Raw genomic sequence first — 23,784 nt, 5'->3', positions numbered from 1 at the left:
CGAGTTGCATGTGACAGGTTAGTGTAGCAAGTTGTGTGCAGCAAGTTTTGCGCATGGCGAGTTTTGCACGTGGCGAGTTTTCCATGAGATGAGTTTTGCGTGAGCCTAGTTTTGCATGTGGTGAATTTTGCACGTGACGAGTTTTGAGTGGCGAATTTGTGTTTTGACTTTTATGTGGCGAGGTTGGTGTATGTGTGGTGAAATGTGTGCTGAGGGTGGAATATGTGTTCAAGCACGTGGTAGTGTGTGGCACATTTTGTGTGTGTGTGTTCATATCCCCGTGTGTGGTGAGTATCCCATGTCGGGGCCCCACCTTAGCAACTGTATGGTATATACTCTTTGGCTCCATCGCTCTCATTCTTTAATTCCCCGTTGATCACATCTGGCAGCTGTCAATTTGGCTCCGCCACTTTTCCTTTCACTTTTCCCCCATTATGTAGATAGGGGCAAAATTGTTTGGTGAATTGGAACGTTTGGGGTTAAAATTTTGCCTCACAACATAGCCTATGACGCTCTCTGGGTCCAGACGTGTGACTGTGCAAGATTGTGTGGCTGTAGCTGCAACGGTGCAGATGCCAATCACACACACACACACACACCTTTATATATTAGATTTATACACTTACAGAAAAAAACATCCTCGGCCCGAGGAGGAGGAGCAATGAAAACGTCTTAGAGGTGAGTATAAAGTGAGTATAAAAGCCGGGAAAACGGCTGAGACGTGACGTGATGGGACTTGGGACTGAACCCTCTTATCGGGATGTTTGGGAGCTATATATATATATATAGTAGGGATTTCACTCACTCAGGTGCGACGGCTGACACTCAGGAGGCACGTTCCTTTAAAAGTTCACAGGGTTTATTACTTCATAAACCACATGGCAAAATAACAGCAAACAAATAGCCTTTAGCTCAGGAAAAGAAAACAAAGTGTCCAGTCCATCAGGCTCAGTCCTGGAGCCTTCACACACTCAGGAGGGTTTCACCTCCACACATATCTGCTGTGTTAAGCATTAGCCTGTCTTATATAGAGCTAACCACACCCAGTAAGCCATCACATGATTAGCCATGTGGTCTGACATCACCACAGGTCCTGAAACACACATATATACATGGTTATGTACAACAAAGAAATACTTTGGGCTACATTACAGCAACAAGGCACTTATGTGACACATACCTCCCGTCGACTACACACCCTTGAGCCATGCTACATACCTCCCCCTCTGCCTAAAGCCGTGGGGCTTGGCACTTTCCCCAAATAAACAAAAGATTCTTGATAGAGCATCCGCATTACCGTGCAGCTTTTCGGCCCTATGTTCCACATGGAAACTGAAGTCCTGCAGGGCTAAGAACCAACGGGTGACCCTAGCATTTCTACCCTTTGTTTCCCTCATCTATCTAAGTGGGGCATGGTCAGATATTAGTCTGAATTTCCAACGCAGCAGATAGTACCGTAACGTGTCCACCGCCCACTTTATGGCCAAACACTCTTTTTCTACGACTGAGTAGTTCCTCTCAGATGAGGACAGCTTTCTACTCAGATAGAGAACATGATGCTCCTCCCCATGTAGCTCTTGGGAAAGGACTGCTACTACCCCAACATCTGAGGCATCTGTCTGAAGAATAAATTATTTCTTGAAGTCTGGGGCCATCAGAACGGGTTGCTTACATAGAGCCCCTTTCAACTCTTGGAAGGCTGACTCTGTCTCTTCGGACCATTTAACTATCACCGATTTTGTCCCCTTTAGCAGATCAGTCAGAGGCGCAGCCACTGTGGCGAAGTTCGGGATGAACCTCCTGTAATATCCCACGATTCCCAGAAAGGCTTTAACTTGCTTTTTGGAGAGTGGTTTCGGCCATGTTTGGATTGCCTCCACTTTCTTGATTTGGGGCTTTATTTCTCCATGACCCACTATATAGTCTATGGAGCCTTCACACACTCAGGAGGGTTTCACCTTCACAATATGTGTGGAAGTGAAACCCTCCTGAGTGTGTGAAGGCTCCAGGACTATATAGTGGGTCGTGGAGAAATAAAGCCCCAAATCAAGAAAGTGGAGGCAATCCAAACATGGCCGAAACCACTCTCCAAAAAAAAAGGAGGGAAATCAGGAACGTGTGAACATACCCTAACACAGCAGATATGCTGCTGTGTTAGGGTATGTTAACATGTTCCTGATTTCCCTCCTTTTTTTTCAGGACAAAAACCGCAGCTCTTTGCAGAAAACGCAGGTCCTTTTTTTGGTGCTTTTTTGGTGCTTTTTTGGTGCGTTTTTTGATGCGTTTTTTGATGCGTTTTTTATGCAGTTTTCTATGCAGAGTCTGTGTGTTTTCTAGGAGGTTTTTTAGGGTTAAAATGGCTGAAAATACCCTAACCCTACCCCTAACCCTACCCCTAACCCTACCCCTAACCCTAACCCTAACCCTACTCCTAACCATAACCCTACCCCTAACCCTAACCCTAGTTCTAACTGTAGTGGGGGGGGGGGGAATTCTTTATTTTATTATTGTGAAAACCTATGGTGGTGATAAAGGGGGGGGGGGCATTTACCTTTTTTTTATTTTGATCACTGTGAGGTTATCACAGTGATCAAAATGTGCCTGGAACAAATCTGCCGGCCGGCAGATTCGGCGGGCGAACTGCGCATGCGCCCGCCATTTTGGAAGATGGCTGCGCCCAGGGAGAAGACGGCCGGACGGACACTGGGAGTCCCGGTAAATATAAGGGAGGGAGATTAGGGCACGGGGGGGGCATCAGAGCACGGGGGGGGGGGAATCGGAGCACTGGGGGGGCATCGGAGCACGGGTGGGGGGGCATCGGAGCATGGGGGGGTGGGATCGGGGCAGCCACACTCCGCCCACGCACTTCCGCCCGCTTCCCCGCACTTCCTGCTGCAGCGGTTCGGCACCACAAACCGCAATAAAACCCGCAGATATATTTTTGATCTGCGGGTTTTACTGCAGGTTTGACCTCACAATGGAGGTCAATGGGTGCAGAACCGCTGCGGCTCCGAAAAAAGAAGTGACATGGTACTTCTTTTTTACCGCAGCTATTCAGCGCGGCTTTTATTCTGAATTTCAGGATCGTGTGCACAGTGGTTCCTGTTTTCCATAGGGTACATTGTACTGTACCCTGCATGGAAAACAGCTGCGGAACCGCAGCGGCAAAAACGCTGTGGTTCCGCAGAAAAAAACGCACTGTGTGAACATGGCCTTAAGCATTAGCCTGTCTTATATAGAGCTAACCACATCCAGGAACCCATCACATGATTAGCCATGTGGTCTGACATCACCACAGGTCCTGAAACACACATATATACATGGTTATGTACAACAAAGAAATACTTCGGGCTACATTACAGCAACAAGGCACTTATGTGACACATACCTCCCGTCGACTACACACCCTTTAGCCATGCTACTATATATATATATATATATATATATATATATATAAATATATATATATATATATATTAAACCTTCTCATTGCAGCCAGGGGATTGTGCAGTTTGGTAATTTTGCTAAAACCTGTCATTAATATTTTTATTATATACCAGTACTTAGTATATGGATGGATGTCTTGTTTCTTTCTTGTTCCAAACATTTTTTTTATCCTATGTCAATGAACTAATAGATCATTGTGATTGGGATTAGAATCAAATTTTTACATTTTATAAAGGCTGACCAAATGTTTGATGGAAATGCTAGACTATTGAAATATTTATTTACATTAAACCTTTGCTGGGACAGTTGTCATGTTATTCATCCATAGTTTAGGAAAGTGTTTAAAAGTTTTTGTTTTTTTTTCCCCCAAGACTTCCAGATTACTAGCACGCCCAACTAGTGCAGAAACTCCAAGTGCTGCTGAACTAGTCAGTGCTATAGAAGAGCTTGTTAAAAGCAAAATGGTAAGTGGCATTTTATTGTTGGAAATTTACACTTAACACTGAGAAAAAAACTTCTATGAGCAGAATTGGGTCTGTGATGCAGCAGATCTAGCATTGTCTACTGTTCCAACAACACTCTCCGATAAGCAAAATAAAAATTCTACCTTTGGCCAAAGTAGTGGAGCTACATAGGGAATACTCCATGGAGGACACTGAATGGACACCAGTGAGAATTAGATTTGGATAATGTTATAGGCTATGGACACCATTGCTGTAAAAAATGTTGAAATTCATTTATTTTCTGAGTTTGCACCATGTTCCCTTCATTCTGGAATGGTTGAGTCCGAATGTTCGGAAACCTTTTGACCACAATGTGAGAATCATGATAATATGCCATAACTTAATCAGATGGGAATACTTATTTTAAGATGTATAAATCATTCTATCAGGCTCCATGATATATCCCTTGTAATGCCCAGTTTTAAGTATTTACCAGCGTAGAAGAATCATAGTTGTGTGCATTTCCACATTGACATCTATGTAGTATGTAGTAATTAACTCCTTAACAACCGCTGATACATATTAAAATGGTGGTCGTTAAGGGGCCTTAATCCTGATCGCCGGGTTAAAAAAAAAATTGGGAATAAATGAATAGTGATCCCCTTTGGCAAAATTCCCACGGATGACAGCTGACATCCTGCGACATCGGCCCTAGCTGGCTTTGGAACCAATCGGGGTCGATTTACCCCTTAAATATGACAGCGGCATCTAAGTGGTTAAAAGACCCCCTTTCACAGGATTGACCACTCTCATTCGTAAACACCGGTGACGATCATTGCCACGGTATCCTGAGGTCAACTGATGACCCCAGGGTATGGTGGCCTGTTAGATCCTGCTATAGGCATGGTCTATCAGGCTGTCAATGAGACTCTTACAGATCTCAGGCATCTCAGGCACTGTAGTATTTGTGTAATGCTACTTTTTACATATTTTATGTATCTTTTTTTTTACTTTTTCACTTAGTCCCACTGTGGGACATGTATATTTTTAATAATAATAATAATAATTATCTTTATTTATATAGCACCAACATATTCCGCAGCGCTTTACAGTTTAACAGCTTCAATCACAACAGTCATAAGTAACAATGTTAAAGCAACACAAGACGACCCTGCTCATGAGAGCTTACAATCTACAATGAGGTGGGGAGATACAAAGTACAGGTGTGTATTTACAATGATGTATTTACAATGATGGTCCAGCCATCTTCAGGGAGTGGGGGATAGATGGAAGTAGTGAATGGGCTACACACAAACAAAATAACTGATTAGGGAACATGATAGGTCGCTCTGAACAAATGTGTTTTGAGGGAGCACCTAAAACTATGCAAATTGTGGATGGTCCTAATTTCTTGGGGTAGAGCATTCCAGAGGATTGGAGCAGCACGGGAGAAGTCTTGTAGTCGGGAGTGGGAGGTACAGATTAGTGCAGAGGTTAGTCGAAAGTCATTTGCAGAGCGCAGAGGTCGGTTAGACCGATAGACAGAAATGAGGGAGGAGATGTAAGGGGGTGCCGCACTGTGAAGAGCTTTGTGGGTGAGAACAAGTACTTTGAATTGTATCCTGTAATGAATGGGCAGCCAGTGTAATGACTGGCGAAGAGCGGATGCGTTTGAGTAACGATTAGCTAGATAGATGACCCTGGCTGCTGTATTAAGGATAGACTGGAGAGGGGAAAGTCGAGTGAGGAGGAGGCCAATTAATAGAGCGTTGCAGTAGTCCAGGCGGCAGTGGACCAGGGCAATAGTGAGGGTTTTTGTTGTTTCTATAGTGAGAAAAGGGCGGATTCTAGAGATGTTCTTTAGGTGTAAGCGGCACGAGCGGGCAAGAGATTGTATATGCAAGGTGAAGGAGAGATCGGAGTCAAACATAACACCCAGACAGCACACCTGCTGCCGGGGTTCTGTTATGCTGCCACTCATGGAGAGGGAAACGTCAAGTTTAGGGAGGTTAGTAGATGGTGGGAGTGGAAGAAGTTCAGTTTTGGAGAGGTTGAGTTTCAGATAGAGAGCGGACATGATTATTATTATTATTTATTGTTATAGCGCCATTTATTCCATGGCGCTTTACATGTGAGGAGGGGTATACATAATAAAAACAAGTACAATAATCTTAAACAATACAAGTCATAACTGGTACAGGAGGAGTGAGGACCCTGCCTGCGAAGGCTCACAATCTACAAGTTGATGTCGGAGACTGCGGATAGACAGTCAGTGGTGTTCTGTAGTACAGCAAGAGTAAGGCCAGGGGATGACGTGTATATTTGTGTGTTGTCGGCATAAAGATGGTACTGAAAGCCAAATCTGCTGATGGTCTGTCCAATTGGGGCCGTGTAGAGGGAGAAGAGAAGGGGGCCAAGGACTGAGCCCTGGGGTACCCCGACAGTGAGAGGAAGAGGAGATGAAGTGGAGCCAGAGAACAAAACACTGAAGGAGCGGTCAGAAAGATAGGAGGAGAACCAGGAGAGAGCAGTGTCCTTAATGCCAAGTGACTGGAGCCTAGAGAGTAAGAGAGGGTGGTCAACAGTGTGGAAAGCTGCAGAAAGATCAAGAAGAATGAGCAGAGAGTGGTCACCATTACATTTTGCTGTCAGAAGGTCATTGGTCACTTTGATGAGTGCAGTTTCTGTCAAGTGTAGGGGGCGGAAGCCGGACTGTGAAGGGTCTAGGAGGGAGTGAATGGAGAGGTAACGGGTAAGGCGGGAGTAGACTAGGTGCTCCAAGAGTTTAGAGATGAAGGGGAGATTGGAGACCGGTCTGTAGTTGTTTGTGCAGGATGGGTCGAGGGTGGGTTTCTTTAGTAATGGAGTAATGATAGAGTGTTTGAAGGAGGACGGGAAAATGCCTGAGGAGAGTGAGAGATTAAAGATTGTAGTTAGGTGAGTAGTGACGACTGGAGAGAGAGACTGGAGATGAGAGGGAATGGGGTTGGTAGAGCATGTAGTCGGATGAGAAGAAGAGAGGAGCCTGGAGATTTCTTCTTCTGTGATGGGATCAAATGCGGAGAGTGAGCCTGGGGAGATGCAGGGAGGGATGGGAGTCACTGAACTTGGGGATTGGGAGCGGATTTCCTGACAGATATTGTTTATTTTCTCTACAAAGTGGGAGGCATGTCTGTGATAGGGGCTTGAGCTTTTGGCCTGAAAAGGGAGCGAAAGGTGTCAAAAAGTTTATTGGGGTTGTTGGATAGTGAGGAGATCAGAGTGGTGAAGTAGGTCTCTTTGGCGATGTGAAGGGCAGAGTTATAGGTTTTTAACATAAATTTTAAGTGTATGAAGTCTTCTGGTGTGCGAGTTTTCCTCCATAAGCGTTCAGCACTCCTAGAGCATCGCTGGAGAAATCGGGTTTGTGATGTGAGCCAGGGCTGTTTTACTCTGTGTTTGGAGGTTCTGAGGGTGAGGGGAGCTACTTGGTCTAGGGTGCTTCTAAGAGTGTCATTGTAGTGATGTACCACCAGATCAGGACAGGAAAAAGAGGAGATTGGGGACAGTGATGAGTGTAAGGAGTCTGAAAGTGTATGAGGGTTAATGGCTTGTAGATTTCTAACTGAATGGTAGGTAGGAGGGTGCTGGGGTGAGTGAGGATTTGTGAGCATGAAGGTGAGAATGTTGTGGTCAGAGAGGGGAAGCGGTGAGTTATTTAGGTAGGAGATTGAACACAGCCGGACAAAGACCAGGTCAAGGGTGTTACTGTCCTTGTGTGTGTCTCAGAGCTTGAGAGCTGTGAGAGGCCAAGCAAAGTGGTTAGTAATAGAAGCTGGGATGCAGATGTAGAAGTGGGGCTGTTAATTGTTTATGGGGATGTAGAAGTCTCACAGGATAAGGGTTGGGAGTTCTGAGTACATGAAGTGCGGCAGCCAGGCAGAGAAATGGTCCAGAAAGTGGATGGGTGGGTATTTTTCTCTTTGAGCTCTGGTTTCATGCACTGCAGTACACGAGTACTGCAGTGCGTGAGACCAAAGTGAAGAATATACATGTCCCACAGTGTGACGACGTGAAGAAGTTTTTTTTTTTTTTTTTTTAAAAGTTGCATAAAATATGTAAAGAAAAAGAAGAGCACACAAAAATCACAAAAAGACAATTTGCCACTAAAAACACAGCATTTGTGATAAAACAAAAATTCTGCTCTATCTATGAAACTGGTCATGCTATTTATTTTGTTTGGTGAAGACTGTAAACAAAAAATAGTAAAAATATGCCACAAATGACACTTTTACATCATACTGACATAAAAAAATCAATAAAAAGGATTAAAATGTTATATTTTAAATACACACCTTACACTTACTCATTCGGCAAAAAAAATAAAAAACTAACAACTCTCAGAATATGACAATGCAAATGCAAATACATTTTTGTAAAATATTGTTTTCAGTGTGCAAAAGCAGAAAAGAATTAAAAAAACAATATAAATCTGGAATCACTGTAATCACACTGACCTGAAGACTAAATCGGTCTTATTACTTTTACCGCGTGCAGAACCGCACAAAAAAAATAAAAACAAAATTGCTGTTTTTTGTTCATTCTGTTTCTGAAAAATCCGAATAAAAAGCGATCACAAAATGTTGTGCCCCGAAATGGTACCAAAAAAAATCTCCAACTCACTGCTCAAAAAATGAATAAAATAAAAAAACATTTTTAGTGTATGATAGTAGCAAAACATAAACTACCGCATATACTCTAGTATAAGCCGAGATTTTCAGCCCATTTTTTTAGGCTGAAAGTGCGCCTCTCTGCTTATATTCGAGTCATTGTCCCATGGGGTCGGCGGGGGCGCGGCGGCTGTCACATACTCACCTGCTACTGGTGCGGTCCCTGCATCTCCGGTGGTCTCCGGGCGCCGGCAGCTCTTCCTGTGTTCAGCGGTCACGTGGTACCACTCATTAAAGTAATGAATATGGACTCCACTCCCATAGGGGTGGAGCCGCATATTCTTTACTTTAATGAGCGGTACGATGTTACCGCTGAACACAGGAAGAAGTTGCCGGAGAACATCTGTCAGTGAGAAGCAGGGACAGCGCCGGGATCAGGTGAGTATAACGGGGAGAGTGAGCATTGTGCAATATTCACCTGTCCCCTTTCCACCGCTGTGCGCCGCTCCGTCTTCCGCGTCCTCCAGCTGTGACTGTTCAGATCAGAGAGTGCAATGATGTGTTTTGTGCGCACCCTCTGACTGAACAGTTAGAGAGCCGGAAGACAGAGCGGCGCGCAGTGGTGGAATAGGGACAAGTGAATATTGCAAGTGCTGCGGGCCTGAGCGACGAGAGGTGAATATGTGATTTTTTTTTTTTAATCACAGCAACAGCATATGGGGCATAATCTATGAAGCATCGTATGGGGCCATCAACCTTTATGCAGCATTGTATGGGGCATAATCTATGGAGCACCTTATGGGGCCATCAACCTTTATGCAGCATTGTATGGGACATAATCTATGGAGCATCTTATGAGGCCATCAACCTTTATGCAGCATTATATGGGGCATAATCTATGGAGCATCTTATGGGGCCATCTGTCATGATCCCAATGGCAGGGGATCACTAAAGGACAAGCACAGATACAAACAAGCTCTAGGGCGATGGAACCTGAGCTGACCGCGACCCTGAACCTAACACACAAATAAAAGTAGCCGGGGAACGTGCCTACGATGATCCTAGACGTCTCGCTCCAGCCGAAGATCTAACTTCCCCTATTAAAAGAAACACAGACCTCTCTTGCCTCCAGAGAAACACCCCACAGAAATAGCAGCCCCCCACATATAATGACGGTGAAATGAGAGGAAAGCACATACGCAGTATGAAAACAGTTTCAGCAAAATGAGGCCCGCTGAAGCTAGATAGCAGAGGATACAAGAGTGATCTGCGCGGTCAGCGAAAAACCCTTCAAAAAACCATCCTGAAATTACTTGAACTCATGTGCCAACTCATGGTACATGAGGAGCAATTTCAGCCCACTAGAGCAACCAGCAGCAAAGAAACAAATATCTGCAGGCTGGACTAAAAACCAAATAAAGCAAAACACCAAAACAGGAAAATCCAAACTTAGCTTGACCAGAAGGTTCTAGGAGCAGGGAGTAGAGGTAACAAGACACACTGGATACATTGATAACCGGCGAGGAAATGCCAGCAAAGCCAGGTTAAATAGGAAACTCCCATATCCTGATGGAACAGGTGGAACCTAGAGACCCAGGAAAGACAAGTCACCCAGTACCATCAGTAACCACCAGAGGGAGCCCAAAAACAGAACTCACAACAGTACCCCCCCCCTTGAGGAGGGGTCACCGAACCCTCACGAGAACCACCAGGGCGACCAGGATGAGCCCTATGAAAAGCGCGAACCAAATCATCAGCATGAACATCCGAGGCAACCACCCAAGAATTATCCTCCTGACCATAACCCTTCCACTTGACCAAATACTGGAGTTTCCGTCTGGAAACACGAGAATCCAAGATCTTCTCCACAACATACTCCAATTCTCCCTCCACCAGCACTGGAGCAGGAGGCTCAAGCGAAGGAACAACAGGTACCTCATACTTCCGCAACAACGACCGATGGAACACATTATGAATAGCAAACGATGCCGGGAGATCCAAACGAAACGACACAGGGTTAAGAATTTCCAAGATCCTATAGGGACCGATGAACCGAGGCTTGAACTTAGGAGAAGAGACCTTCATAGGAACAAAACGAGAAGACAACCACACCAAGTCCCCAACAAGAAGTCGAGGACCCATGCGGCGACGGCGATTAGCAAACTGCTGAGCCTTCTCCTGGGACAACTTCAAATTGTCCACCACATGACTCCAAATCCGATGCAACCTATCCACCACCATGTCCACTCCAGGACAATCAGAAGGTTCCACCTGACCAGAGGAAAAACGAGGATGAAACCCCGAATTACAAAAGAAAGGAGAAACCAAGGTAGCAGAACTAGCCCGATTATTAAGGGCAAACTCGGCTAGCGGCAAAAAGGTAACCCAGTCATCCTGATCAGCAGAAACAAAACACCTTAAATAAGTTTCCAAGGTCTGATTAGTTCGTTCAGTCTGGCCATTCGTCTGAGGATGGAATGCAGACGAAAAGGACAAATCAATGCCCATCTTAGCACAGAACGTCCACCAAAATCTAGACACAAACTGGGATCCCCTGTCAGAAACGATGTTCTCAGGAATCCCATGCAAACGAACCACATTCAGAAAAAACAGAGGGACCAACTCAGAGGAGGAAGGCAACTTAGGCAAGGGTACCAGATGAACCATTTTAGAAAAGCGATCACACACAACCCAGATGACGGACATTTTTTGAGAGACAGGGAGATCCGAAATAAAGTCCATGGAAATATGCGTCCAAGGCCTCTTCGGGATAGGCAAAGGTGACAACAATCCACTGGCCCGAGAACAGCAAGGCTTAGCCCGAGCACAAACCTCACAAGACTGCACAAAAGAACGCACATCCCTTGACAAGGAAGGCCACCAAAAAGACCTGGCCACCAAGTCTCTAGTACCAAATATTCCAGGATGACCTGCCAACGCAGAAGAATGGACCTCGGAGATGACTCTACTGGTCCAATTATCCGGAACAAACAGTCTCTCAGGTGGACAACGATCAGGTTTACCCGCCTGAAACTCCTTCAAAGCACGTCGCAAGTCTGGGGAGACAGCAGACAAAATCACCCCATCCCTAAGGATACCAGAGGGCTCAGAATTTCCAAGAGAGTCAGGCACAAAACTCCTAGAAAGAGCATCCACCTTCACATTCTTTGAACCTGGCAGGTATGAAACCACAAAATTGAAACGAGAGAAAAACAGTGACCAACGAGCCTGTCTAGGATTCAGACGCCTGGCAGACTCAAGGTAAATCAAATTCTTGTGATCAGTCAAGACCACCACACGATGTCTAGCACCCTCTAGCCAATGACGCCACTCCTCAAATGCCCACTTCATGGCCAAAAGTTCCCGATTACCAACATCATAATTCCGCTCAGCCGGCGAAAACTTTCTAGAAAAAAAACGCGCATGGCTTCATCACTGAGCCATCCGAGCTTCTCTGTGACAAAACCGCCCCCGCTCCAATCTCGGAAGCATCAACCTCAACCTGAAAAGGGAGCGAAACATCTGGCTGACGCAACACAGGAGCAGAAGAAAACCGGCGCTTAAGTTCCTGAAAGGCCTCCACAGCCGCAGGAGACCAATTAGCAACATCAGCACCCTTCTTAGTCAAATCCGTCAAAGGCTTAACAACACTAGAAAAATTAGTTATAAAACGACGATAGAAATTAGCAAAGCCCAAGAACTTCTGTAGACTCTTAAGAGATGTAGGCTGCGTCCAGTCACAAATAGCCTGAACCTTGACGGGATCCATCTCAATAGTAGAAGGGGAAAAAATATACCCCAAGAAAGAAATCTTCTGGACTCCAAAGAGACACTTTGAGCCTTTTACAAACAAGGAATTGGCCCGCAGGACCTGAAACACCTTCCTGACCTGCTGAACATGAGACTCCCAGTCATCAGAAAAAACCAAAATATCATCCAAATACACAATCATAAATTTATCCAGATATTCACGGAAAATATCGTGCATAAAGGACTGGAAGACTGAAGGAGCATTAGAAAGTCCAAAAGGCATTACCAAATACTCAAAATGGCCCTCAGGCGTATTAAATGCGGTTTTCCACTCATCACCTTGCTTTATTCGTATAAGATTATACGCACCCCGAAGATCAATCTTAGTGAACCATTTAGCCCCCTTAATGCGAGCAAACAAATCAGTCAACAATGGCAAAGGATACTGATATTTTACGGTAATCTTATTCAAAAGACGATAATCTATACAAGGCCTCAAGGAACCATCTTTTTTGGCCACGAAAAAAAAACCTGCTCCCAAAGGGGACAAAGATGGACGGATATGTCCCTTTTCCAAGGACTCCTTAACATAATCCCGCATAGCAGTATGCTCAGGCACTGACAGATTGAACAAACGACCTTTAGGAAATTTACTGCCTGGAATTAAATTTATAGCACAATCGCAATCCCTATGAGGAGGAAGCGAACTGAGCTTATGCTCCTCAAAAACATCCCGATAGTCAGACAAAAACACAGGAATCTCAGAAGGAGTAGATGAAGCGATAGAAATCGGAGGTGCATCATCATGAACCCCCTGACAACCCCAGCTTAACACAGACATTGATTTCCAGTCAAGGACTGGATTATGAGTTTGTAACCATGGCAGACCAAGCACTAGGACATCATGCAAATTATACAGTACCAGGAAGCGAATCACCTCCTGATGAACAGGAGTCATACGCATGGTCACTTGTGTCCAGTACTGAGGTTTATTCATAGCCAAAGGTGTAGAGTCAATTCCCTTCAAAGGAATAGGGACTTCCAGAGGCTCCAGACTAAACCCACAGCGATTGGCAAATGACCAATCCATAAGACTCAGGGCAGCGCCTGAATCCACATAGGCATCGACGGAAATGGATGATAATGAACAAATCAGAGTCACAGACAGAATGAACTTAGACTGTAAAGTACTAATGGCAACAGACTTATCAACCTTTTTTGTGCGTTTAGAGCATGCTGATATAACATGAGCTGAATCACCACAATAAAAGCACAACCCTTTTTTCCGCCTATAATTTTGCCGTTCACTTCTGGATTGAATTCTATCACATTGCATTATCTCAGGTGACGGTTCAGGCGACACCGCCAAATGATGCACAGGTTTGCGCTCCCGTAAACGCCGATCAATCTGAATAGCCATAGTCATAGACTCATTCAGACCAGTAGGCGCAGGGAACCCCACCATAACATCTTTAATGGCCTCAGAAAGGCCATCTCTGAACTTTGCAGCCAGGGCGCACTCATTCCACTGAGTAAGCACCGACCACTTCCGAAATTTTTGACAATAAATTTCTGCTTCATCTTGCCCCTGAGAGAGGGCCAACAAAGCTTTTTCAGCCTGAATCTCTTGGTTAGGTTCCTCATAGAGCAAACCCAATGCCAGAAAAAACGCATCCGCATTAAGCAACGCAGGGTCCCCTGGTGCCAATGCAAATGCCCAATCCTGAGGGTCACCCCGCAGGAAAGATATAATTATCTTGACTTGCTGAGCAGGGTCTCCAGAGGAGCGAGATTTCAAAGAAAGAAACAACTTGCAATTGTTCCTAAAATTCAGAAAACGAGATCTATCTCCAGAAAAAAAACTCTGGGACAGGAATTCTAGGTTCAGACATAGGAGCATGTACAACAAAATCCTGTATATTTTGAACCTTAGCGGCAAGATTATTCAGGCTGGAAGCCAAACTCTGGACGTCCATGATAAACAGCTGCCCCATACAATGCTGTATAAAGGTTGATTATGGCCCCATAAGATGCTCGATAAAAAATGTGCCCCATACAATGAGGCATAAAGGTTGATGGCCCATAAGATGCTCCATAGATTATGCCCCATACAATGCTGCATAAAGGTTGATGGCTGTTGTGAGTTCTGTTTTTGGGCTCCCTCTGGTGGTTACTGATGGTACTGGGTGACTTGTCTTTCCTGGGTCTCTGGGTTCCACCTGTTCCATCAGGATATGGGAGTTTCCTATTTAACCTGGCTTTGCTGGCATTTCCTCGCCGGTTATCAATGTATCCAGTGTGTCTTGTTACCTCTGCTCCCTGCTCCTAGAACCTTCTGGTCAAGCTAAGTTTGGATTTTCCTGTTTTGGTGTTTTGCTTTAATTGGTTTTTAGTCCAGCCTGCAGATATTTGTTTCTTTGCTGCTGGTTGCTCTAGTGCAGAGGTCCCCAACTCCAGTCCTCAAGGCCCACCAACAGGTCATGTTTTCAGGATTTCCTTTGCATTGCACAGGTGATGCAATTATTTCCTGGGCAAGACTAAGGAAATCCTGAAAACATGACCTGTTGGTGGGCCTTGAGGACTGGAGTTGGGGACCCCTGCTCTAGTGGGCTGAAATTGCTCCTCATGTACCATGAGTTGGCACATGAGTTCAAGTAATTTCAGGATGGTTTTTTGAAGGGTTTTTCGCTGACCGCGCAGATCACTCTTGTATCCTCTGCTATCTAGCTTTAGCGGGCCTCATTTTGCTGAAACTGTTTTCATACTGCGTATGTGCTTTCCTCTCATTTCACCGTCATTATATGTGGGGGGCTGCTATTTCTGTGGGGTGTTTCTCTGGAGGCAAGAGAGGTCTGTGTTTCTTCTAATAGGGGAAGTTAGATCTTCGGCTGGAGCGAGACGTCTAGGATCATCGTAGGCACGTTCCCCGGCTACTTTTATTTGTGTGTTAGGTTCAGGGTCGCGGTCAGCTCAGGTTCCATCGCCCTAGAGCTTGTTTGTATCTGTGCTTGTCCTTTAGTGATCCCCTGCCATTGGGATCATGACAGTATAACCGGCCAACAAAGTGTTAATTGTATTGGCTGAAGTAGGAGGATAAGTAGTCTGAGGAAGTTTTTTTTTTTTTTTTTTTTTCTTTTTTCTCTTTCCCTCAGAGTTTGCTGCCTAGCCTTATTGCAGCGTGGCTACTTCCTCGTCCTCTTAATCTTTGAATGGCTCTTACCTCCATCATGATGATGTTCCACTGCTAACTCCTCCAGTATTCTTAATGCACTCTGTTCTTCCTCTGTGGGGAATAATACATGTAATTCATTATTGTAGTGGTATCTCCTGAACAGCAATGACCTAGCAAAAAGATGAAGATCCTTAATGGTAGAAAATAGGTTAAAGCCAGCCGTGGGGGAAAAAGAAAGACCCTTCTCTAGAAGTAGGAGATCAGTATCAGACAGATTATATTTACTGAGATTAATCACCTTATTATCTTTCTTCAATACCGTTGCAGATATATTACCCCTCCTATAAGGGTGATAATGGTGATCACGTAGCCTGGTATCACTACCCGCAATGGTAGGAGTGGATGCTGAAGATAGATCTGATCGTCCACTCAAGGATGATAAGGAGATGTTAGAAGCTGATCTCTCACGTCGAGGAGGAATATTACTTCTCCACAAATATACTCTTTCAGTCTGATAATCCTTGGTGTCTCTGCTGAATTTAATAATCTGAGAGTCTTGAATCTTTTTGGCCAAGGTGTCCATCGTTTTGTCCAATTCCCCTTCAAACTGTTGTAGTTTCTCATTGGGACAGCCAGCCCTAACCTCAACCTGAATAGGATCTATCTTTTTATCCAATTCTGTAATACAGTTTGTATAATGATTAATTAATAGTTGTATAAGTGAGGTAGAACACAGAGTACATGCATCCTCCCACTGCGAAATAAATGAGGTATCCTCAACATAAAATGAGGGTATTACCCTGACTCTGAGGCCACGAGGGATCATTTTATTCCTAATATACTTGTCCAGGAACAACCTGTTCCACCAGAGTCGGGAGCGTCTCAGAAGCATGGTTTTAATCGACTGCAATTTATCGTCCCATATCAGGTCCACCGGCGGCTGTGCATCCATAGCCCCGCCACTTAACACCTGATCCACCTGTTCGAGCCAAACCTTTTCTTTGGCCCGGTAGTCCATTCTACATTCTATTGTATTGAGATTGAGATGATTATATTCCTATCACATGGATTTTTGTTGTTATACTATTATTTTGTGGATATCTATATTATCCATGTGAATGATATTTTATTCTCAATGTATAGCGAATTGTGTATGTCAACTGTGATATGTGAAAAATCTGTTTTCATGGTCTGTATAATATGTATATGTGCATATATGTTTCCTCTTTTAGTGTCCCTTTATGGTATATGTATTTGTGTTTATATGTTGTTTTAGTTATGTGTTCCACAATGTTTGATGCAGCTTTAATATGTACTTAATATATGTCCCAGATTTACTCGATATTTTCCCCCTCTTGATCGATCTAACAACGGTAGGATATGTTTAATCTAGTGGGTGGGAGATTACTATATGCGCCAATGGTCCATCTATATCGTTATTTTGGTAGGGGCTGTCACTTGCCGTGCATGATGGTTCGGTATATGACAGGATCCCCGTACTTCTTTAAGATGGCTGTGACATACAGGCGTTGGTTTTTGCGCTGGGTGCAGGCGTGTATGCCTCACTTCCGGTTTCGGATGCTGGGGACCAATGTCCTCTCTGGAGCCGGATGGCTGTATGTTACAGCCTACGTTACCAACATGGCGCCGACTTTTTAATGTGCGCATGCGCGTGCGTCATCTCCGGCCTCGGACGCTGCAGGGCTGGTGACCCTGGATCACATGGGCCCATGTGTTTCCGGTGTCGCCGCACTGGTGCGCCGGTGTCCGGTATTGATGATGTTACAGGAAGGGGCTGTTTTGGCGCAAAATGGGATTGTCTGGGACTATAAATGAAATCCGCAAATACAAGTTGGTACCCCTTGAAAAAGGCATCCGCCGAAACGCGCGTCGGGGTGGGCGCGATAGGGAGTGCTGGGTGACCCTTATTTTTTGCAACGGGTATGTACCATCCACATATTTATGTTTTATTGTGATTTATGTCACTTGACCGCTATATATGCTTTTAAAAGGTGGTATATTGTCCCTTGTACAGGGCACTTCCTTGCACACCTATCTGTGCCCTATCAATACGTGTTGAGGCTACTATGGGGAATCCATTCCCTGCTGTTTGTTCACCTGTATTTTTCTAAATAAAGATGTTTTGTTAATTTGCATATAATTGGACTTCTGATTGCTTTTTTCTTTTTGGTTTTTGATATTATATTGAGTTGCAGTCTGTCCACTATAGTCTTATTCAGTGCGAGGTTTTATTATTATTTACGCAATATGATTTATGATAACTCTTACGTGTTATAGGTGCTGGTATGTTTTCTTTTGATTACAATGTAGAGGAACCCTACAATATATGGTCACTAAACTGGCATATTTGCTAATTCTCAAAAGTCAAACAAGTCGTTGATTAATTCATTGTGTGGTGCAATTTCTACAATGGGGTCACTTTGGGTTTTTTATTGTTCTGGCACCTTAGCGGATATAAAAATATCTCCCACAAACTGTTGCACCAAAATCTGTGCTCCAAAAGCTAAATTGCGCTTCTTTCTTCTCAGCCCTAACGTTTGGTGTGGAGACATGGGGTGGGTTTCCCGGGTGCCCAGGTCTGCTAGCCGGAACTGCATTGACCAGGGATCGTCCCTCCTAATGCCCTCTCTCCCTTTATTGTGGGCATAACGTTACTCAGGCAACACAGGGTGAGGGTAAAAGAGTGTGGCAATGCTTTATTGAACCACAGAACAGGCAGATAACACGCAGAACGGTCCCAGTAAAATACCCCAAGATGGTGCACATTAGAGTCTCACCCTTCCGCTGACTCGCCGGGATATTGGCAGCTCTTGCTTCAGCGCTCCCAGGGTCGCTACTTCACCTGTGGTACGCACACAGAGAGGAGCTAAGGATAAGCGTAGGAAGATGAGTCTATTGAGTCTATTCAATGTACAATTGATCCGAGGATCACAACCTGTCTTCATTTTTCAGGGTTGGTTACTCCACCTGTGACATGCACACAGATAGGAGGTAATGACAAGCATAGGAAGATGGCAGTCCATTGAGATGCAAGGCCAATTAACCTGAGAGTCACAACCTGGTTTCTCCAAACATATCCGTGGTTCAGCGCTGGTAAATGGAGCAGATCTGTATTCTTCCAACCAGGGCCGAAAACCCCTAAGGTAACATAGTAACATAGTAACATAGTTAGTAAGGCCGAAAAAAGACATTTGTCCATCCAGTTCAGCCTATATTCCATCATAATAAATACCCAGATCTACGTCCTTCTACAGAACCTAATAATTGTATGATACAATATTGTTCTGCTCCAGGAAGACATCCAGGCCTCTCTTGAACCCCTCGACTGAGTTCGCCATCACCACCTCCTCAGGCAAGCAATTCCAGATTCTCACTGCCCTAACAAGGTGTTTCCTGTAGAATGATAGATCCATGTCCCTTGTGATAGAGCCATGATGTAAATTGGCTGCTGTTGGTCCTTTGGGTGTTAGGATGTCTTGGTAGAATCTCTGGCTGTGTTTCTCAGTCTTTCTGCCGTGGAGTCTCTTTATACAGAGGTCTGTAACCTATCTTTAGATTTACCCAGTGTCCTTCAGTCCAGCATCACAGATAAGGGGAACAATGGTGAGATCAAGTAGCATTACTTGACTATTTAATCTGTTTAATTTGCATAGTTTTTCCCTCTGCTTTTGTAGTCCACAAACTGACTTCATAACACAATGCATAATTAGCATATCAGCAAACATCAAAGATAAGAGCACACTGTTATATGAAATTTCAGCTTACAAGTCAATATTACAGGCTTGCACAAGCAAAATTATGGATAACAGCATATTCTTCTTTATTTGCTAAAAAAAAAAGTCGTCTTGGTAATTATTATTATTATTATTATTTATTTATTTATATAGCACCATTGATTCCATGGTGCTGTACATGAGAAGGGGTTACATACAAGTTACAAATATCACATACAGTAAACAAACTAACAATGACGGACTGATACAGAGGGGCGAGGACCCTGCCCTTGCGGGCTTACATTCTACAGTAATTAAGATATAATCCGTTTTTTTCACATGTGGGCTAACATTTTCAGACAACATGGGGCATCACCACGTACTGGAGAAATTTGGCAATAAATTGTGAGGCCCAGCTTCACCGATGAATACTTGTGTAACTGAGAAATTTGCAACAAATTAAAAAAAAACTACATTTTTACAACTAAAATGTTATGTTTCATTATAAAATTATGTAAGACACCTGTGGGTTCACTGCACCCCTAGATGCATTCCTTAACCCCTTCCCGACCCATGACGCCACCTAGGCGTCATGAAAGTCGGTGCCAATCCGACCCATGACGCCTATGTGGCGTCATGGAAAGATCGCGTCCCTGCAGATCGGGTGAAAGGGTTAACTCCCATTTCACCCGATCTGCAGGGACAGGGGGAGTGGTAGTTTAGCCCAGGGGGGGTGGCTTCACCCCCCCCGTGGCTACGATCGCTCTGATTGGCTGTTGAAAGTGAAACTGCCAATCAGAGCGATTTGTAATATTTCACCTATTATAACTGGTGAAATATTACAATCCAGCCATGGCCGATGCTGCAATATCATCGGCCATGGCTGGAAACACTGATGTGCCCCCACCCCACCGATTGCCCCCCCAGCCCCCCGATCTGTCCGGTACACTGCTCCGGCTCCCCTCCGTCCTGTGCTCCGCTCCCCCCCGTGCTCTTGTCCGCTCCCCCCGTGCTCCAATCACCCCCCCGTGCTCCAATCACCCCCCCTGCACTCCGATCCACCCCCCCGTGCTCCGTTCCACCCCCCGTGCTCCGTTTCAGCCTCCCCGTGCTCCGTTCCACGCCCCCCGTGCTCCGTTACACCCCTGCCGTGCTCCGATCCCCCCCCCCGTGCTCCCCCCCACCCCATCATACTTACCGATCCTGCCGGGGTCCGTCCGTCTTCCCCCTGGGCGCCGCCATCTTCCAAAATGGCGGCTGCATGCGCAGTGCGCCCGCCGAATCTGCCGGCCGGCAGATTCGTTCCAAAGTGCATTTTGATCACTGAGATAGATTATATCTCAGTGATCAAAATAAAAAAAATAATAAATGACCCCCCCCCCCTTTGTCACCCCCATAGGTAGGGACAATAAAAAAATAAAGAATTTTTTTTTTCACTAATGTTAGAATAGGGTTAGGGGTAGGGGTAGGGTTAGGGCTAGGGTTAGGTTTAGGGGTAGGGTTAGGGGTAGGGGTAGGGTTAGGGGTAGGGTTAGGGCTAGGGTTAGGGTTAGGGGTAAGGGTAGGGTTAGGGTTAGGGTTAGGTTTAGGGGTAGGGTTAGGGGTAGGGGTAGGGTTAGGGGTAGGGTTAGGGCTAGGGTTAGGGTTAGGGGTAAGGGTAGGGTTAGGGCTAGGGTTAGGGCTAGGGTTAGGGTTAGGGGTAAGGGTAGGGTTAGGGTTAGGGTTAGGGCTAGGGTTAGGGGTAGGGTTAGGGTTAGGGCTAGGGTTAGGGGTAGGGTTAGGGGTAGGGTTAGGGGTAGGGTTAGGGTTGGGGCTAGGGTTAGGGGTAGGGTTAGGGCTAGGGTTTCGGTATGTGCACACGTATTCTGTTCCTCTACGGATTTTTCCGCTGCGGATTTGATAAATCCGCAGTGCTAAACCGCTGCGGATTTATGGCGGATTTACCGCGTTTTTTCTGTGCATTTCACTGCGGTTTTACAACTGCGATTTTCTATTAGAGCAGTTGTAAAACCACTGCGGAATCCGCACAAAGAAGTGACATGCTGCGGAATGTATACTGCTGCGTTTCCGTGCAGTGTTTCCGCAGCATGTGTACAGCGATTTTTGTTTTCCATAGGTTTACATTGAACTGTAAACTTATGGGAAACTGCTGCGGATCCGCAGCGTTTTCCGCAGCGTGTGCACATAGCCTTAGGGTTAGGGTTGGAATTAGGGTTGTGGTTAGGGGTGGTTAGGGGTGTGATTAGGGTTATGGCTACAGTTGGGATTAGGGTTAGGGGTGTGGGGGGGTTAAGTGCTGGAGGTAGAATTGAGGGGTTACCACTGTTTAGGCACATCAGGGGGTCTCCAAACGCAACATGGCGCCACCATTGATTCCAGCCAATCTCGTATTCAAAAAGTCAAATGGTGCTCCCTCAATTCCGAGCCCCGACGTGTGCCCAAACAGTGGTTTACCCCCACATATGGGGTACCAGCATACTCAGTATAAACTGCGCAACAATTACTGGGGTCCAATTTCTCCTGTTACCCTTGTGAAAATAAAAAATTGCTTGCTAAAACATCATTTTTGAGGAAAGAAAAATGATTTTTTATTTTCACGGCTCTGCGTTGTAAACGTCTGTGAAGCACTTGGGGATTCAAAGTGCTCACCACATATCTAGATAAGTTCCTTGGGGGGTCTAGTTTCTAAAATGTGGTCACTTGTGGGGGGTTTCTACTGTTTAGGCACACCAGGGGCTCTGCAAACGCAACGTGACGCCCGCAGACCATTCCATCAAAGTCTGCATGTCAAAAGTCACTACTTCCCTTCTGAGCCCCAACGTGTGCCCAAACAGTGGTTTACCTCCACACATGGGGTATCAGCGTACTCAGGAGAAACTGCACAACAACTTTTGGGGTCCAATTTCTCCTGTAACCCTTGGGAAAATAAAAAATTCTGGGCTAAATAATTATTTTTGAGGAAAGAAAACGTATTTATTATTTTCACGGCTCTGCATTATAAACTTCTATGAAGCACTTGGGGGTTCAAAGTGCTCACCGCACATCTAGATAAGTTCCTTTCGGGGTCTAGTTTCCAAAATAGGGTCACTTGTGGGGGGTTTCTACTGTTAAGCCACATCAGGGGCTCTGCAAACGCAACGTGACGCCCACAGAGCATTCCATCAAAGTCTGCATTTCAAAACGTCACTACTTCACTTCCGAGCCCCGGCATGTGCCCAAACAGTGGTTTACCCCCACATATGGGGTATCAGCGTACTCAGGAGAAACTGGACAACAACCTTTGGGGTCAAATTTCTCCTGTTACCCTTGGGAAAATAAAAAATTGCAGGCTAAAAGATCATTTTTGAAAAAATATTTTTTTATTTTTATTTTCATGGCTCTGCGTTATAAACTTCTGTGAAGCACTTGGGGGTTCAAAGTCCTCACCACACATCTAGATTAGTTCCTTTGGGGGTCTAGTTTCCAAAATGGGGTCATTTCTGGGGGATCTCCAATGTTTAGGCACACAGGGGCTCTCCAAACGTGACATGGTGTCCGCTAATGATTGGAGCTAATTTTCCATTTAAAAAGCCAAATGGCGTGCCTTCCCTTCCGAGCCCTGCCGTGCGCCCAAACAGTGGTTTACCCCCACATATGGGGTATCAGCGTACTCAGGACAAACTGGACAACAACATTTGGGGTCCAATTTCTCCTATTACCCTTGGCAAAATAGGAAATTCCAGGCTAAAAATCATTTTTGAGGAAAGAAAAATTATTTTTTATTTTCATGGCTCTGCGTTATAAACTTCTGTGAAGCACCTGGGGGTTTAAAGTGCTCAATATGCATCTAGATAAGTTCCTTGGGGGGTCTAGTTTCCAAATTGGGGTCACTTGTGGGGGAGCTCCAATGTTTAGGCACACAGGGGCTCTCCAAACGCGACATGGTGTCCGCTAACAATTGGAGCTAATTTTCCATTCAAAAAGTCAAATGGCGCGCCTTCCCTTCCGAGCCCTGCCGAGTGCCCAAACAGTGGTTTACACCCACATATGAGGTATCGGCGTACTCGGGAGAAATTGAGCAACAAATTTTATGATCCATTTTATCCTATTGCCCATGTGAAAATGAAAAAATTGAGGCGAAAAGAATTTTTTTTGTGAAAAAAAAGTACTTTTTCATTTTTACAGATCAATTTGTGAAGCACCTGAGGGTTTAAAGTGCTCACTGGGCATCTAGATAAGTTCCTTGGGGGTCTAGTTTCCAAAATGGGGTCACTTGTGGGGGAGCGCCAATGTTTAGGCACACAGGGGCTCTCCAAACGCGACATGGTGTCCGCTAACGATGGAGATAATTTTTCATTCAAAAAGTCAAATGGCGCTCCTTCCCTTCCAAGCCTTACCATGTGCCCAAACAGTGGTTTACCCCCACATGTGAGGTATTGGTGTACTCAGGAGAAATTGCCCAACAAATTTTAGGATCCATTTTATCCTGTTGCCCATGTGAAAATGAAAAAATTGAGGCTAAAAGAATTTTTTTGTGAAAAAAAAGTACTTTTTCATTTTTACGGATCAATTTGTGAAGCACCTGGGGGTTAAAAATGCTCACTATGCAT

The 23,784-nt window shown here is 45.0% G+C and overlaps 1 protein-coding gene across 1 annotated transcript in view; it reads left to right on the top strand.

Moving 5' to 3' along the window:
• Positions 1-23,784, top strand: part of TRIO (trio Rho guanine nucleotide exchange factor) — a 2,940,676-nt gene that overhangs the window by 2,331,753 nt on the left and 585,139 nt on the right. Inside the window, 1 exon segment of the mRNA XM_069730426.1 lies at positions 3,819-3,911. Coding sequence (XP_069586527.1) covers positions 3,819-3,911 — 93 coding nt within the window.

The sequence above is a fragment of the Ranitomeya imitator genome, chromosome 6 (genome assembly GCF_032444005.1).
Source record: "Ranitomeya imitator isolate aRanImi1 chromosome 6, aRanImi1.pri, whole genome shotgun sequence".
NCBI classification, from domain to species: Eukaryota; Metazoa; Chordata; class Amphibia; order Anura; family Dendrobatidae; genus Ranitomeya; species Ranitomeya imitator.
This window is presented reverse-complemented; position numbering and strand designations above follow the sequence as displayed.